The following is an 18,708-nucleotide window of genomic DNA, read 5'->3' on the forward strand; positions in this document are numbered from 1 at the left end:
ATTAACTATGCCAATATCAAGTATTTTATGTTGATTGGTCTCCTAACCACCGAGGTAATGAAGAAGCTTTGAAAGTAACATCTTACTATTCATTTGATCTTCAGAGAAGAGAGATCGACTCCAGTTACTTTCAAGATTATTATAAATGCTTCCTTCTTGGCATCATTTCTCGTTTTACTGTGATGTAACCTTCAAGTGCATTCTTTTCTCCTTTCCAGCACTGTGATAAATACTAAAAAGTCGGCCTTTCCTGACCTACAGACACTTTAAAACTTCAAAACTGTAGGAACCTTGTAAAGCAAGGTTTTAAAATTACTTGATTTAGTCACTTTCACAAATCCCTTGGCTCATTCCTGTGATACAGTGTCCCTCAGTGTGTCCAGCATCCCCCAGATTCTTCTTTCAACCAGGATCTCTTAATTATAGGAGAAGAATATCGACATACCTATTCTAAGACCACTGTTTCCGTGATGTGAGGTGCTGGAGAAATACCTCAACCATTACAAGAAAAATGAAATACCATTTCCTAAGCAGAAAAAAATTTAGGAGACTTCAAAGTCTGGATCCATTTTATACACAGACTATTTCTAGAATATTTACATATGCTGAATTGGAATCTGAGTCTCCGTAATGACCCATTTAACCTTTTTGAGTAGTTAGCAACCAGTGTGGATTATTGATTGATTGATTCAACTATTGGGAATATTAGTCATAAAGGTAGACATATCGTTCCAAATAACTGTGCCTAGGTTTGAATCCATATCTGCAATTGATTCTTCTGTTTCCTCTTTTTTTCCATTGCTCCAACAGCCTGCCTTTTCCATTTTGCTCTCTAAGAACTAAGAAATCTGCTGCAATTGCCTTCTGACACTTCTTAATCAAAGTTCAGAACCAGTTATACAGAATTCTCTGGCTACTATGGTTACATATTCTCAAATCGGGTATTTCAGGCGTTATAGAGAAGTAGATAAAAAAAAAGTGCTTGGCCTCACTGATTCCCAAAGGAGTCAAAATGTTATTTCTAAAGGTATAATAAACATACACTATGTTATCTTTTAGCTTAAATTCTTCTAAGGGAAGGCTCTATTAACATATCTATAAGAAGAGAGTGGATTCGTTTTCATATTTGAGGACATTGAAAGGATTTCTCATTCTACCTCATCATTCTGATATGGAACCTTTCTTTCTTCTTGTTCTACTAATTTATACACGTATTTCTGTAACAGACCCAATGCTTTTATGCGTTTTCCTTCAGATAAGTCAGCAAATACATAGAATGAGACAGAGCAGTAAAGAACATCAAGTTTCTGTCAAAACAGTTCATAAATATTCAGGAGAGTTCTGCAATATGTAGGAAGCTATGAAGATGGCATTAAGATACCAGTAAATCCAAAGAAAACCTATGCTAATCAAGCTATCACATCTTATTATATTTTATTTTCTTATCACTTTATCCCTCAATGATATAAATGTGACCCCCCCAAAAGAAAACTACAAATCATAACCTGCCATCAAGCAATAGAATTTCCATGTTATTCTGGGTCAGGATTTTCTAACCAGGATGTCAGGATCTCAAAGTACATCTGAAAGACTAACCTGGGAGTTAGGTTTCCAAACTACTTGCCATTAACATACTGGCCTCAGGCATGACCTTCTAGCCAAACAGCGTCACCTGTGGGAGTGGAACCTCACTGCTAAAGGACTCCTGTGAAGGGCTTAACCAACAGCACCTCCAGTCCTCTCAGCGATCTCAATGCCCTTAAGAAATTTTTTAAAACTCAATATTTTACAAAAAGTTTAGGGAAATTTACCTTAAATGTCAGGTTTTATATAACCTCTTTTATGTGATAAAAATGAATTTTGTGCCTGACCTGTGGTGGCGCAGTGGATAAAGTGTCGACCTGGAAATGCTGAGGTCGCCGGTTTGAAACCCTGGGCTTGCCTAGTCAAGGCACATATGGGAGTTGATGCTTCCAGCTCCTCCCCACCTTCTCTCTCTGTCTCTCTCTCCTCTCTCTCTGTCTCTCTCTCTCTCCTCTCTCTCTCCCTCTCTGTCTCTCTCTCTCCCTTTCTCTCTCTTCTCTAAAATGAATTAAAAAATTTTTTTTTTTTTTTATAAAATGAATTTTGTGGCCCTGGCCATTTTGCTCAGTGGATAGAGCATCCACATGACATGCAGACATCACAGGTTTGATTCCCAGTCGGGGCATACATGAGAAGCAACCATTAGCTTCTCTCCCTCTTCCTTTCCCCCTTCTTTTTCTCTTCCCCTCCCACAGCCAGTGATTCAGTTGGACCAAGCATCTGCCCTGGGTACTGGATATAGCTTGATTTGTTTGAGTGTCAGCCTCAGGCACTAAAAGTAGCTCAATTGATTTGAGCATTGGCCCTAGACGGGGTTGCTGGGTGGATCCCGTCAGGGTGCATGCAGGACTCTGTCCCTCTATCTCCCCTCCTCTCACTTGAAAAAAAAAATAATAAATATTGTGTCATTTCTAAAACTGAAAAATTTTTAAAGAAGTAGGTTTTATGCTCTTTCTTTAAAAGGTACCCTCTGAAGTTGTTGCCATATGGAGATGACTAGCAACATTGCTGCCTGCTCCTCATTTATACCAAACCCTTTTCAATCAAAGGAGTACTGAATTCAGTGATTTTCCCTGTTGGTACATCACTGTAGTTAAAAAGTATTTGCTCATCCCAGGGGGCCAAGCAAAGGCTATTGACATGCTTGCTTGATGCATGAAAAGATAAATTAGTGCCCTATGCTACCTACCAGCAGGGTACAGTGACCCTACATGGATAAGTCAGCTCAAACCACTGTAAAATATATTTACTTTTATTTTCTAGGCAACCTTATAGTTACCAAATCAACTGTGTCTAGTGTGCACATTATGTGCAAGCTAACAGAATGTGAAATAAATTCGAGGAAGGCCATGTGGTTTAGCTAGACTATGCGAGATGGCATTAGTGGCTCTGGTTTGTCCTGGAAGAATCTGTGGTAGCACTGAGTGGGAAAGGCAGCGGGAAAGGAGTTGAAACAAAAATACTTATTACTCATTGCCTATCTCCCTTATTTGTTCTCAACTGTCTTCTAACACATCAGGCAATGTGAGAGAGGAATTTCTCTTTTAGAGTCACTCAGCTAGAGTAAAGGTAGACCAAGTGAGCAAGGTTGGCAAGTCATGCTTACTTTTCCTCCACTTGCAAGGAAAACAATTCAAAGGCCCCCGTGTCTGTTTCTTCAGTTCAATGAACGGAACGTGTTTGTTTGTTTGTTTGTACCACCATATAAAGTGATTGAGTTTACAATGAAATGACAAGGTTCTCACATTTTCTTTTTAATGCAATTTGCACTAATCAAAAGAACACTCTCACTGTGGAGGGGGAACCTATACCTTTCCATTAAGTAGATAATAATTAAGGATTAAAGATAGCACATATAATCAATATGAAATAGAATTTCTCTAAATTTCCACTGTTGGTGATTTGAAGGGATAGTTTAGAAGATTTCTGTGAAACATAAAATTCAGGTAATGAACCAATGAACTAATCAACCATGGTTCTATCATCGACTGGGGAGTAATGATTATAAAAGATGGCCATATTATCCAGAAGATGTGACCTTTCCCCACGTTTAGCAGTCCTCCCCGCAGGTAAACTCGCTGGCTTCTGTAGAGGAAGGAAAAGCTCTCAATGCTTGTGGCAAATGCTTATTGGGAAGGAATATATTATGGTGCTATATTGTAACTCATTTTACAGGGTAAACACTGTTATAATAATAATAGCACAAATAGTATTAAAAAACTAATCTAAACTGTCCAAATCAAGCACAGGTAAAGCAGATTGTCTTTCAGGCTTAACTATTCATTTTTATTCATTCAGCAAACATTTATGATAATCATTATGTATAGAACACTAGTCCTAGTTCTCAGTGAGCAAAAGTTTTAGGAGAGTTGATAATGGGATTTGAGGGTGCCAGTTGACTTGAGGAATATCAGATTGGCGCTTGTTGCCCTTTGCTATTTCAGGCTAACATGGAGAAATGTCTGCTCATCAAGTAAAACATCTCTAGTCTTGTTGTCTGCAGTCTATTCTAAGGGACAAAATTTAGAGGCCAGCGAGTTCTAAGTTTGTCTTACATAGTCCATCTTCACAAGAGAAAGAGAACGTGAATACTAAAAAAAAAAAAAGAAGGGTCAGTGTTTGGTTCAAAGTCCGTTTGACTCAGTGTACCAGCTCTCATGTAGACAGGCAGTCAGGTAGGCTGAGCAGGGACCTTTGAGCTTTTCTATCTTTTCTTCTTTTTAAAAAAATTTTTTTTAATTATAGTTGACATAAAATATTGTATTAGTTTCAGGTGTACAACATAGTGATTAGACATTTATATAGTTTATAAAATGGTCATCTTGATAAATCTAGCACCCATCAGATACTACACATAATTAATACAATATTATTGATTGTATTCCCTATGTTGTACTCTCCGTTCTAATGGGACTATTTTTTAACTATCAATTTGTACTTTCTAATCCCTTCCGCTTTTTCACCCAGACCACCAACCCACACCCCTCTGGCAAGCATCAGAATGTTCTCTGTACCAAGAGTTTGTTTCAGTTTTATTTATTTTGTTTTCTACATTCCACATGTACGCAAAATCATATGCTGTTTCTCTTTGTCTGACTAATTTCACTTAACATGAACACTTTGATACCTGGTAGCTTGATACCTCTGACTTTGTTCTTCTTTCAAGATTTCTTTGGCTACTCATGCTATTTGTGGTTCCATATAAATTTTAGGATTATTTGTTCCTGTTCTGTGAAAAATGCTGTTGTTATTTTGAAATGAATTGCATTGACTCTATAGATTGCTTTGAGTAGTATGAACATTTTATTGATGTTAGTTCCTCCTATCAATGAGTACAGTATTTTCCTTCCCTTTTTATGTATCTTCTTTGATTTTTTTAAAATGTCTTATAATTTTCCAAGTACAAATCCTTTACCTCCTTAGTTAAATTAATTGCCAGGTATTTTATACTTTTTGATGCCATTGTAAATAGAATTGTTTCCTTAACTTATTCTTCTGAAAATTCATTATTGGTGTATAAAATGCAGCTGATTTCTGATTTTTTTTTTTTTTTTTTTTTTTTTTACAGGGACAAAGAGAGAGTCAGAGAGAGGGATAGATAGGGACAGACAGACAGGAATGGAGAGAAATGAGAAGCATCAATCATCAGTTTCTCGTTGCGACACCTTAGTTGTTCATTGAATGCTTTCTCATACGTGCCTTGACCGCAGGCCTTCAGCAGACCAAGTGACCCCTTGCTCGAGCCAGCGACCTTGGGTCCAAGTTGGTGAGCTTTTTTTGCTCAAGCCAGATGAGCTTGTGCTCAAGCTGGTGACCTCAGGGTCTCAAAGCTGGGTCTCCCGCATCCCAGTCCGATGCTCTATCCACTGCACCACCACCTGGTCAGGCCTGCAGCTGATTTCTGATACACTTTTGTATCCTGCTACTTTACTGAATTCATTTATTAGTTCTAACAGATTTTTGGTAGAACCTTTAGGGTTCTCTGTATACTATAGTATGTCATCTGCAATTAATTACAGTTTTACTTCTTCCTTTTGAATTTGGATGCCTTTTTATTTCTATCCTTGTCTGGTTGCTGTGGCTAGGATTTCCAGTACTATGTTGAAGAAGAGTGGTGAAAGTGGGCATCCTTGTCTTGTTCCTGACTTAAAAAGATTTCAGCTTTTCACAGTTCAGTATGATGTTAGCTATGGGCTTGTCATATATGGTTTTTATTATGTTGAGCTATGGTCTCTATAACTCTCTTTGCTAGAGTTTTTAGCATAAATGGATATTGGGTTTTAGCAAGTGCTTTTTCTGCATTGATATGATTATATAATTTTTATACTCCCATTTTGTTTATGTGGTATATCATGTTGATTGTTGTGTACATTGAATTAACCTTGCATATGAGGAATAAATCCCATTTGATCATGGTGTATAATCCTTTTACTGTATTGCTGGATTTAGTTTGCTAATATTATGTTAAGGATTATTACATTTATGTTCATCAGGAATATTGGCCTATAATTTTTTTATATTGTGATCTCTTTGTCTGATTTTGAAAGCAGGGTAATGCTGGCCTCATAAAATGAGTTTGGGAGCCCTTCCTCTTCCTCAGCTTCTTAGAGTAGTTTGAGGACAGGTGTTAATTCTTCTTTGAATGTTGGGTAAAGCCACCTCTCAAGACATCTGGTCCTAGTCCAAGAATTTTATTTGTTAGGAGTTTTGATTACTGATTCAGCTTTTTAAGTACTTATTGGTCTGTTCAGATTCAATCTTGGAAGATTGTTTGTTTTTAGGAATTTATCCATTTCTTCAAGGTTGTACTATTAGTGGACACATAACTGTCAGCAGTATTTTCTTATAATTCTTTGTATGCCTGTAGTGAGTGTTGTGAGTGCATTTGTCACTTCTCTTTTATTTCTGAATTATTTGGGTCTTCTCTCTTTTATTCTTGATGAGTTTCATTAAATCATTATCAATATGTTTATCTTTAAAAAGACCAGCTCTTGGCTTCATTGATCTTACACACACACACACACACACACACACACACACACACACTACATTCATTTGTTTATTTTCATTCTGGTTTTTCTTTTGTTTTTTTTTTTTGAGGGAGGCCTGTATTGCTATGAATTTCCCTCTTAGAACTGCTTTGGCTATATCTCATAGATTTAGGGTCATTGTGTTTTCATGTGTTTCAAGGAATATTTTTATTTTTTTCCTTTATATTATTGTCAACCCATTCATTGTTTAATTAGAAACACTTCATGTGTTTCTTTGTTTTCTCAATTTTCTTCTTGTAATTGATTTCTAGATTCAAACCATTGTGATCAGAGAAGATGCTTGATAAGACTTCAATCTTCTTGAATTTTTTTATACTTGTTTCATGGCCTAACATGTGGTCTATCCCAGAAAATATTTCATGTGTGCTTAAAAAAAAATGAATATTTTGCTCTTTTGTGGTAAAATGTTCTAAAAATACCAATTAAATCCATCTGGTCCAATGTGTCATTTCATGTGGCTATTTCTTTCTTGATTTTCTGTGTGGATGACTGTCCATTGAAATCAATGGGGTATAAAGTCCTTACTATTATTGTATTATTGTCTATCTCTTCCTTAGTGTCCATCAATATTTGTTTTATATATTTAGGTGCTCCTGCATTGAGTTTATGAATGTTTGTAAGAGTTATATCCTTATGATAAATTCATACCTTTATCATTATGTATTCTCCCTCTTTATCTCTTATTCTAGCCTTTATTTTAAAGTCTACTTTGTCTGAGAAAAGTATTACTATCCCAGCTTTTTTGTTTCTATTTGCATGAAATATATATTTCTATCCTTTTACCTTCAGTCTGTGTGTATCTTTTGATCTGAAGTAGGTCTCTTGTAGACAGCATATGTGTGGATATTGGTTGTTCTATCCATTCAGCTACTCTATGTCTTTTGATTGGAGCATGTAATCTATTTACACTTAAAGTAATTTTTGATAGGTATGTAGTTATTGCCATTTTATCATTCATATTTTAAATATTTCCTCTTCCCTCCCCTTTTTTTTCTTTTTAAATTCTTTAGTGAGTGGAGAGGAGGCAGAGACAGACTCCCGCATGTGCCCCAACCAGTATCCACCTGGCAAGCCCACTAGGGAGTGATGGTCTTCGCATCTGGGGCCCTTGCTCCATTGCAACCAGAACCATTTCTTAGCACCTGAAGTGAAGGCCATGGAGCCTTATCCAGAACCCAGGGCCAACTCACACTAATTGAGCCTTGGTAGCAGTAGGGTGGAAAAGAAACAGAGAGAGAGAGAGAGAGAGAAAGAGAGAGAGAAGTGAGGGGGGAGGGGTAGAGAAGCAGATGGGCACTTCCCCTGTGTTCCCTGACTGGTAATCAAACCCAGGACATCCACACGCTTGGCCAATACTCTACCGCTGAGCCAACTGGCCAGCCCCCTGCCCCTTTGTGAAAAATTCCTCTATTCTTTAATTTTGCTTGTATTGAAGAGATAACATTGAGCACCATGGAGAGAGGAGGCAGAAGGCTGGCAGCCTGGCAATTCTCTGAACTAAAAATGCTCTGCCATTCAACTCTTGGGCCAAAAGAAAGCACTAAAGCAGGTGTATTAAACTGGAAGAACAAACCAAACAAGAATTTAGTGGGAAAGTATTAAACTGATTGTTCACTAAACACCTGGGTAAACTTGAACAAGCCCTGTAACTCTCAGGATCACAAGGTTTCATCTGTTAAATAAGGGGTATTAATGGATAGTTTTGAAGATCTCTTCTAGCTCTAACATTGGACTAAGTGAAGTGAAAACTGCATGAGAAATGTTGAAAGTGATAGATGAATATGGGATGGAACAATGATGATGGAAAATCAGGATGATCATAGTAGTTCAAAAGATTGTTATAAAAATTAATCAAAGGAGAGTATGCAAAGGACTGGCCCATAGTGATAGGGAGCTGCTAACATTGTTATTGTTGTAGGTGAGGCTTCAAGCACACATCACTTCTGTTACACCCCTTGCTGACTAAAGTGTGGCCCAAAGTGACCACTCAAACCCTAAGAACTCACCAAAGTTACATGGGAATGTACATGTTCATGTGTCATCTGGTCTCATCCACCAAGTAAGGAGCAAAATCAGAAGACATTTTTGTACTGCTTATTTCTCATAAAGTGATTTCCTGTGCATGGTTTTATTGGATTTTCAAAATTGGACTTTGAGGCAGGAAAAGCAGGTTTAGTTTTCATCCCAGCTTTCAGGATGCTGCCTAGCACCACTCCCATGGAGTGGCAGTCCAGGGCTTGCCATCCGTGTAGAGTAACCCCCCAGAGTCCTGCAGAGCAGCAATACTGCTCCCAATCAGAATAGGAAATTGAAGCCCAGAGAGGATAAATGAGTTGTCCAAGGTCACACAGCAGAGGAAAAGATTCTAATTTCTGAGTCAGGTTATGACTCCACATATTTTGTGCTTTTCCCTACACTGTGTGCCTTTGTCTACAATACATATATAAAGTCTGTGAAAGGGTCAAATTCTCAGTGCCAACATTTCCATGCAATATTACGGTTTGAGGATCTTTTATTCCCACTGATTTAAAGAGGGCGGGAGAGAAGCATCAACTCTTTTCACTGAGTTGTTCCATTTAGTTGAGTGCTCATTACTTGCTTCTCATATGTTCCCTGACCTGGAGATGAAAACATGGCCTCTGGTGTGCCAGGTTGACACTTTATCCACTGATCTACTGGTCAGGGCTGCTTTGGGGTATCTTGGCTTCAGGATTCTGTGAGGTCATCAGAGGAGCAGTTCCTCACAGCACATTGTGTCCTGGTCTTGCTCTGTTGTGCTCTGTTTGGGACATTATTCTGTGGAAAGGAAATGCTTGCACATCCAAGCAAACCAGGCCATGGAGGTAGCAACTTCCTCCTCCTCCCTATAAGACCGGCTTACAAGAATATTCAAAACCAGGACCCCTAAAAATCTATTGTATTTCCCACCTGTGTTGCTGTGTGGTCATCACAATACTGAAATGTACCTTTTGGCACAGAACCTGTGCCAAAGGTACATTTCAGTATTGAAAGAAGACTCAGAGTTTGAGAAAAGTGACAGAAATATTTATTAAAGTGGTGCACTTGGACTCCATGCAAAATGAAAGTGACTTCCTCATATTCACTAATCCCCAAACAAAATAACCATCAAGAAATATTAAAACACACATTTTATTAGTTTCATTTAATTTCCTAATTGCTCAAAGTCAGCTTACCCATTTACTGCTGTGTGAAATGCTTAGAGGCAAGGCTCACATTAAGGGGATTATTTCCATGTAATCCCTCCCTCCCAGAGGGTAGGAACTGATCACTTATGAATTCTGATTTACACTCTGTAACAATATCAAATGGAGGAAATAGTTATTGTAAAATTATAAAGTCAGTAGTGGGGTAATACAGTAGAAGAGTGTAATTTAATAGCAGAGAGAAAGTACCTCATTTTCAGTAAAAGTTATGTGAGCCTTTTTCAGGAATAGCTATTAACCAAACTGAATTTAGCTTCCCATTTTTCTGTCTATACCTCTGTTAATTGAGAGATGTTGAAGCTGTATAGCCTGTTAAGATTTTAATCAAATGGGGTTTGGGGGTAGATGGAATCACATTACCGGGCCTCGGAGTCCTGGGATAATCATGGCTGTAGATGTGAGGCTCTCTGTGACAGCCTTCCTTCCCGGCAGGAAAAAGATGCAGGCACTCAGGTGGAATTTGGAGGGATGATACAAATTACACAGGAAAGGTATGTGAGGTAGAAGGGAGATTTTAAGTAAATAGCCACCAAGAAACTGTGACAGCCTGAACTCCCAGCAGTTTCTGGGCAACATCATAGCTGGCCTGAGACCATTAAATTGGGAAACCCATTAGTGACCCATGAAAGAGCTTTTTCTTGCTCTGTTGCCAATACATCTCTCCCTGTCATAGTACCTGTAACCCAACTACACTATTTTAGGAGCATTATTGCTATTCTTGGAAGAAGATAAGGGTTATAGCATCAGAAGGGTGCAGAGGTAAGGCCGATCCTTACCAGCAACTTCTGCCCCCTTCGATAGCACAGAAATAGGCCGTGCCTCCATTTCCGGCTGACACCCCCCTCCATATGTCATATTCATTCTCTAGCTTTAGAGTCGGCCTATTACAAAGAGCATACAAAATAAAACATTTTTAAAGCCCTCAAGGAGATTTGTACCATGAATTTTATTAGATTGAAGGCAAAACAAGCTGATACCAGCAAACAAACAAAATGGCTGCTTCAGACTAGCTGACCTCTTTTGCATGGAAAGCTCTCCATATGATTACAGAGCTAATGAGTAATATTTAATGAAAACATTATGCCTTCACATATATTTGTAAGCAGCAGTTCTCCATTTAAATTTACATAAAAATAAGCTGATATGTATACATATGCCTCTTGGAAATCTGTGTGCTTTGAGTAAAAAGACTCATCTGCTATCTCTGGCTATTTCTATACAAAGCTCAAACTTCTCAGTGAGAAAACGGTAGAATTCAGTCAATCATCCAGTTGACACCAAACATGCAAACATTTGATGATGCATGGATAGAACAGCTGAACTCAAGGCCGACTCATCCACATTTCACAGAATGTTTTGGCTTTATGCAAACAACAGTGTATGAGAAAAAAAAAACTGGCCTCAACAATTGCTAAATAAATACACATGAAAAAAAATCTTTCCTTTTCAATTTCAAGACTCCTTAAGCATTTGAGGATAAAGACTTAGCACCAGGATCATTTCCAGGGGCCGCATATGTCTCCTCTTCTGCTCAGAATCTGAATCATGCCGGTGCTGAATACGAAAAAGAAAAGCCTGTGACGCCTTTCTTTCCCACTCTTTCTCTTTTCCCTGTAGGTGGAGCTGACAGGCAGCAGCGTCTTTGACTATGTCCACCCCGGGGACCACGTGGAGATGGCAGAGCAGCTGGGCATGAAGCTCCCACCTGGGCGGGGTCTGCTCTCGCAGGGCACCACTGAGGACGGAGCCAGCTCAGCATCTTCCTCTTCCCAGTCAGAAACCCCCGAGCCAGGTGGGAATTGCAGCCCCGACGTGTGGGCTGCTGGGCAGGACCTTTGCCAATGATTGCATGCAAGTTGCCAGTGTGAAGAGACTATAAATAGGTTTAACGGTATTTGACAATTCTGTGCAGCTTTCTGTCCCATACAGTAATTAAATAAGGAAGAAATTTGAAAATAAGGAGACGTTTTAATAAGTACAATCCAGAGATCTAATTTCAGTTGAACAATAGATGGAGAAGGCACTGGTGCCTTTAGTTTCTCTGCCAAATTACTGGAGAAAAAGGGTTCAAATTTGGAAAGCCCTCTCCCTTTTATTCTTACTATAGCTAAATGTAATGCATTTATTTGTTATTCAGCAAAATCTATGGCAGTGACTCTGAATATTAGCTTGCAGAGAATTAAAAGTATTAGGGACTTACAGAGATTGCGATTTCTTTTCTTTTTTCAAGCATCAAAAGGTACTTGAAAGATGTGAACAGATAAATTAAGGCTAAAAAGAAAACAGAAATGGCTACATTTTAAACTGCCTTTCTACCCTCAGTATTTAATTAGATCAATTGTATAGAGGAATGAACAGAGGTGACATTCCTCATTGGGATTCCTTCCAGGACTCTTATAGACTTTGCATTCAGAATGTTCCCATTTTCATTGTGTTGTACTGATGATAATTTAAGTATTAGGGGAAAATCCATTTATAAATTAAACAAAATGACTTGATATCCATCAGTCCCCTAGTTCATCAAGCTGTTCAAACACGGGGAAGATTGGCTGGTCGGCCTGGGTCTTCCGAGAGCGCTGGTAATTAGATCTGCGAAGGATTTATTCTTTGCTGATTGGGGCTTTAAATTAATTGAAGTTCCACATTTGTGGTTTTGTCCTTTTTGTACTTTTTTAGAGGAGATATTTCATATTCTTGTGTGGTGGAGTGCTTGGCCAAGCAGCACTGGTTTAAATGTTAATTTTTCTCATGAGAAGTTTAAGATTTTTAATGAATCAAGGCCCGATTTGAAGTGCAAAGTTTTATTTGCTCACTTAGGAAATTATTTTTGCACTCTCAAGATGCTTATACTTTACTTGATGTGTTGTTTTAAAAAAGACTCAAAACGCAAAAGCATTTCATAGAAATAAAAATGGAAAAACTTTCTAAAAATGACCATTTAAATAACTCTACATACTTCTGAGAAAATACTTTAATTTGACCTACTTAGAAATAATCACAGTGTATTTGCTCACACAGAATGGCAAAAAATATTTGTCCTTTTTTGGAAATAATTTCATTCCATCTAGACTCAATCCAAGTTTCCTCATTGAAGTTGCCTGCAGCTGGTAGGGCATTATTTGTACCATTGGTGAGCAACCCTCTCTGTGAGCTCCATGTGTAAAAAGAGAGAGTATTTAAGACTACTCTTTACCATTTAAAAATGAAATTTTGTTGGGGGACAAGTCATATATTCTTATCCCATTGCTTACTGCCTTTACCAAATATGTGTCAGTGAGATCATTGGAACTGCTTTTTGAGTCACTAGAATGTTCACATCTGGCAATAGTGTAGAAGCAGCACATGAAAATAGTTTTCTGTTCTTTCATTGTGGAGTTGGATTAGGGTATCTGGGTTGCTAGGGTTCTTAAACATTCAGTGTGTAAAAATTCAAGTTTACAAACTGTCTTTGAACTAAGGCCTTAGAAAAGTGGATTTTCTTTCCCTACGTCACAAACTCTCAATTTGAGTAGGATTTTCAACAATTCTTTTATCTAACTTCCAACCTATGTAGCCCTCCCTTTAGAGCAATACTGACAGAAAACCTTCCAGTCCCTGCTGGAACTTGCTCCTGATGGGAAGCTGAGGAATGTATTAAGGCTTCCCACTTTGTTGGGGAGCAGCTCTAATAGAAGATTATCCCTCATACAGAGCCAAAATCTACTTCTCTGTAACTGCACCCCTCTGGCCCAAGGCCTGCCCTCTGGGACCACAAGGAAGACTTCCTCCTTCCTCCCCAACATAGCCTCTCACACATATGAAGTCAGATACAACAAATGCTCCCATTCTCCTTCCTCCCTTCCTATCCTGGTCAAACAGCCCTAATTCCACAATCATTGTTCGATGGCATGTTCCTAAGACTCTCAACACCCTGGCCACCCTCCTTTGGTTATACTTCAGTTGGTCGGTGACCCTCTAAAAATATGGTTGTAAGAACTGAGTGCAACGCTTGACATGTATACTGACTAGTACGAAGCAGAGGGACTGTCACCTTTGTCAGTTTAGGCTACTGTGCTGCTTTTCATGCCACCTAAGGTTGAATGAGGTCTTCTTAGCCGCCACTTTACACTGCTGATTCATATTGAGTTTGATGTGTCCACAAACACATTCAGGGTGATTTGTCACTTGGAAGAGACTTTGATTGGGAGGAAAAAGAAATCCATAGTCTGTAAACCAGCTCTGCTAGGGTATCCTAAACAAGAGTCAAAATCTGCTTGATTGAAGGTTGAGCATAGGAACACTGATAAAGCCTGTGCCTTCTCTGAAGCATCAGTATGTGTGCAACAGCTCTAGGTACTCTGAGAATTCAGTCTTCACTGAGAATTGGCTCGTTCTGGATTGTAGAATTACGTATTCTCTTTAAGGTTGCTCTGCATTGAACACTGAACTATGGTAGAAAATTTACTCAGCTTTCTTTCCCCTTTCTTCCTAGTCTTCCTTGACCCAAGCTAACTAGTAAAATTGAAGACTGCTTTCTACATTCCTTAACAACCTGGGCTCATTAGCAACAGTCGCAAAAGAAGGGTTTCTCTCCCTTGATGGCAACTGTCTCTCCAGCCATTAGAGAATGTTAAACGTACTTTGCTTTAAGTCTGTAGTGTGGGATCTTTTCAGTCTTCGCCTTGAAAAGGCAATTAGATTGACTCTTCAAATACTGAGAAGCAGGCTTGGGTGCTACCTTTAACTAAATATCTTTACTAATGCAGATCACTGCTCCAAGGGAATTAGTATAAAAGTTCATGTCAGGCAGTACGTCCCAAAGCTGCTTATGTTTCTTAAAAGCTGAAAGAATTTTAACAAGATTTCCTAATTCCTAATAACATGAAGAAACATATTTGAAGACTGTTGTTCCTTGCATCATAATCTTTTAAACTCTGGTAAAACTCAGATTCTTTTTTGAATTAGTAGTGCAGTTTGGTTGGAAAGGGATATCAATATGTGGTGATTATGAAAATAAAGGCCCTGGGTAGGTATGAAATTTTTCAGAAGCCCGAATGTGGTCAGTGTAGCATTGCTAAATGACTGAAATCTAAATAATATTTGGCATCATAATAAAAAGAAACGAGAGGCTAAGCCAGCCTAAGAGGCATGCCACTGTGCCATAGCAGGAGTTCTGCTTCTCTGAGCTGCCAGCCTCTGATTGTCTTGTCCTGAGCCAGTGTCACGATAATGAGAGAGAGAGAAAAATCTGTTGACTGGACTGCAAAACCCAAATAAATATTTTATATGTATGCACATTTATTAATAGTTTAGTAATATGATATTTTTTCTAGAGGCATCGTTAGTTAGGCAGGTGTAAGAAAAATAAAGAGGCGGCCTTATTTAAGAAGCGAGGGAGTCCCACCACGCCCACCGGCCCAGAGGCTGACTCGGGGACAGGAAGGAGGAGGTGGCTCTGTGCTGTCCTGCAGGGTTCATTGTCATTTTTAGGTTGTTTTTTGAGTTTTTTTTTTTTTAAGATCTGCGTGAATCTTTTCATTACTCTTAATGATTCTGTAATCTTGGGATTATGAGTGCTATCCTCTTAATAAATTTTAATGCTGCATCTTTTAAATGCTTAGTAAATAGAAAAGCAGCTCTTTTAAGAAGTCCTGGAGGAACTTTTAAAATCTCCCCATTTTGAAAACAAAGAGTAATACTCCTTAAGTTAGATCATCAAACTGGTGTGCTTCAGTCCCTCTTCCTTCTTACTAAAATGGGTTGATTTTTCTCCAAGTATAAAGATTCATGCTCATTGTAAAAATCCAGGGAATACAGAAAACAAAACCAGCAATATGACATTATCCCTGAATGATCACTATTCATGTGTATATACTATATGTCTATCCTACATTCGTTTCAGTTTCTATACTCATGTCTAGTTATGTGGTGGGGATCGTTTACTTAGTTAAGTAAGATCATGACATCTATGCTGCTGGTAGCCTGCTTTTCCACTTAACCTACCAGGCAACTTTCCCTGTCATGTTTCTCACTTTAACATAAAATTTCCTTTCTGTCTCCAGTGGTTTGTTTCCCACGAGCTAACAGTCAGCTTCCAGCTGTAGGAGCACTGTCAGGAGTTACAGCAGGGTCCTGCTTCAGAGCGAATTCAGCCAGGACAAGAGCTTCTTGCAGCTTATTGAATGGGTGCAAGCTTACAGAGGGAGAAATCAATACTGCACCAGGATTTAGACAATTTAGCAAAATGTATGAGACAGTACTTTTGGTGGAGAAGAACAGCAGCAGCCGGGTTAACCATTTGTTGACTAAAAATAGAGGCGATTGTGTTTTGTCAGAAGTTTCAGGCAGATCTTGCCTGTTATGTCCTGGATATTTCAAAGGCGAGCAAAACTGAAGCAGTTGGGCGCTTGCCTGAATGGAAATCATCTGCGTTTTCTGCATCTGCCTCTGTGTTATGGGAAATTTGATCAGTTCCTGATTCTACAGGAACTCAATTCTTCTGAAATAATTACACAATGTTCATAAGTGATATAATTAAAGAAACAAATGAATGTAAAAACTTATCTGAAGGTTCAGATCAACATTTTATTTCAGAAATTGCTTAGATGTGAGATGTACTTGTACTATTACGGGTGATTTATTTACCATCTAATATAGGGTTGTTGGGGGTGTAGTGTTCTTTTTTATTATCAGTTCAAATTTCCTATCAATGAACTGAATTTAGAAGTCAGGCGAGGGAAACCATCTCACTCACCCCACATCCAGCCCCGGTCCCCAGACAGTGTGACTGTATCTACAGCACTTTCTGCTGTACAGCAAATGTCAAACAGAAGGTATAATGGATTTAATATTAGTGCTGGCCAAGGTGTTGAGGGAGCTGTTAATAATGTCACTCCAGTTATTGATCTGAAGCCTTTAAAAATCAAAGAAAAGTGAGAGATCCCCAACTGGGGAAAGGCACACACTGACTGGTTTTTATTGCCAATATATTTCTACATATAGAGTGGCAACTTTCTGGAATTATGTTATCACCATTAATCTCTGTGAGGTTTTTGGAGTCATTATATGGTAAAATAATATCACGAAGACTGCTTTGCATGCTAATGCTAAACAATCAGGCCAAGTTCTTTTAGGTATGAATAGTGTGGTAACTACAACATCCAAATTGTCAAATAATAGGAGGTTTATCAGCACTTGATTTATTGTCGAAGACAATATAGGACCCACTGTAAGCATAAGCACAAAGTATATAGTCACTAGGATGAGCTGTCCTCTACTTTTGCCATTTTGAAACTCTGACTCCAAGCCATAGTGACTCAACTGAGATAGGGATGGGTTTTGTTCTTCCGATTAGTGTACCTTTTTATAAAACTGGGGATTCTTAGAGCTGAATGGCAGTTTTGGTGCACTGAAATTTCTGTTTTCCATAGTTCCCAACAAATAAGTGAAATTAAAATGTATAACTTATATTTAACGTTTATCAAACTGGAAACACACATTGAATTCTTTTCCATATTCATATAATATAGGCAAAGATAAATCCACCAGATAATGTACCATGGTTATCTCTCCTGGGTTGAATAGGAAATGCCTCTCTGCTGTAGCTGTAGCAATGGTCCAGATTAGTTCACCATTACCCCAACTGACCTGCCTCCTGGTTACACCCATGTGCACATGGTTGTTTTGTAACATCTAATCGTCAGAGAGCAGCCTAGCAAAAACGAGTATTTTCATAGCCCAGTGAGGTCATCAACATGGCATAAACTCTGTTTTTATCCAAAATGTATATAAAACATTTCTTTTCCTTAGCTATATCACTGTTATTTTGAAATGAAATAAAAATTATTTTTGACTACTCCTAAATGAAAGTGACATATATATTCCAAAAATAAACCTATATATAAGTTCCTATTACAAGGACCACCTTGAGAAATACAAAGTGCTTCCTTCGCATCAAAAAGCCACCTCGATGCAGTACCATTTTTTCATGCAGAAAGTAGGCTCTTCTTAAATGTCACCCTCATCTCCAGCTAAGCTGAACAAGATCCCCTGGAACTGCCACAGAAGGGAATTAATATTTCCTCATGCTCTCTTCTGGTGTGCAAGACCCAGGCACACTTACCATCTTTTTATATGTGCACATAACACTTTTCTTGTGTGCCTGTCTGTGTACAATGAGAACATTTGCAAAGCAGCCTTGTGCTGCTAGGATTTTGCCTGCAGGGGCTGAAGAAATGTAAGGTGAGATCTCTTCCTCCCACCAGGCTCTGCAGCCCGTACCTGAGCTCCACCCCTCCAGACCAGCTCCCAGAATGCACAGCTGCAACACAAAGGCATCCTATGGGGCTGGATACCCTGACATATGAACATTCATGTGGGTGACTCACATAGCTACAGAAGGGCAGCCTCGCTTTTGTTCCCAGAGAAGATGTTGGATTTCAGCATAGTTCTGTATGACATGCTGAAAACTTTTTTTCCAAAATTTATAATACAGTGGTTGTGACTCAAAGAAGTGGAGCTCTATATGAATTAAAATAATGGTATTTACAGGGTAGCAAATGGTTTGTCCAATGATAGAAGCACAGGCCTCTTATCAGAATACACAATAGGTTCACTCAGTTTATATGTAGCATTTTTTTCCTAAACTTTCTATTGAAGGTTTAGAAAATCAATTTTTTAAACCCATTATTTTTAACAGTTGTTTTATATAGCTTTCCAGGTAATAATTTTGACTTTCCTTTACCTATGGTGATAAGGAGTACATTTTTAGAGTTTCTAAAATGAAGCCCAAGACAAATTGTTAATGGATGGTCTGTTCTTTCCCACTTAAAAAAAATGTGATGTCTTTGTCATTGGACAATTAAAAATTG

At 38.5% G+C, this 18,708-nt stretch overlaps 1 protein-coding gene across 4 annotated transcripts in view; it reads left to right on the forward strand.

Moving 5' to 3' along the window:
* Positions 1 to 18,708, forward strand: part of NPAS3 (neuronal PAS domain protein 3) — a 923,046-nt gene that overhangs the window by 795,491 nt on the left and 108,847 nt on the right. For all 4 annotated transcript variants that reach the window (XM_066343094.1, XM_066343093.1, XM_066343091.1 and 1 more), the window contains one exon: positions 11,477 to 11,651. In XM_066343094.1, the coding sequence (XP_066199191.1) occupies positions 11,477 to 11,651 (175 nt within the window). The remainder of the gene's footprint in view (positions 1 to 11,476; positions 11,652 to 18,708) is intronic.

The sequence above is a fragment of the Saccopteryx leptura genome, chromosome 6, assembly GCF_036850995.1.
Source record: "Saccopteryx leptura isolate mSacLep1 chromosome 6, mSacLep1_pri_phased_curated, whole genome shotgun sequence".
NCBI lineage: Eukaryota > Metazoa > Chordata > Mammalia > Chiroptera > Emballonuridae > Saccopteryx > Saccopteryx leptura.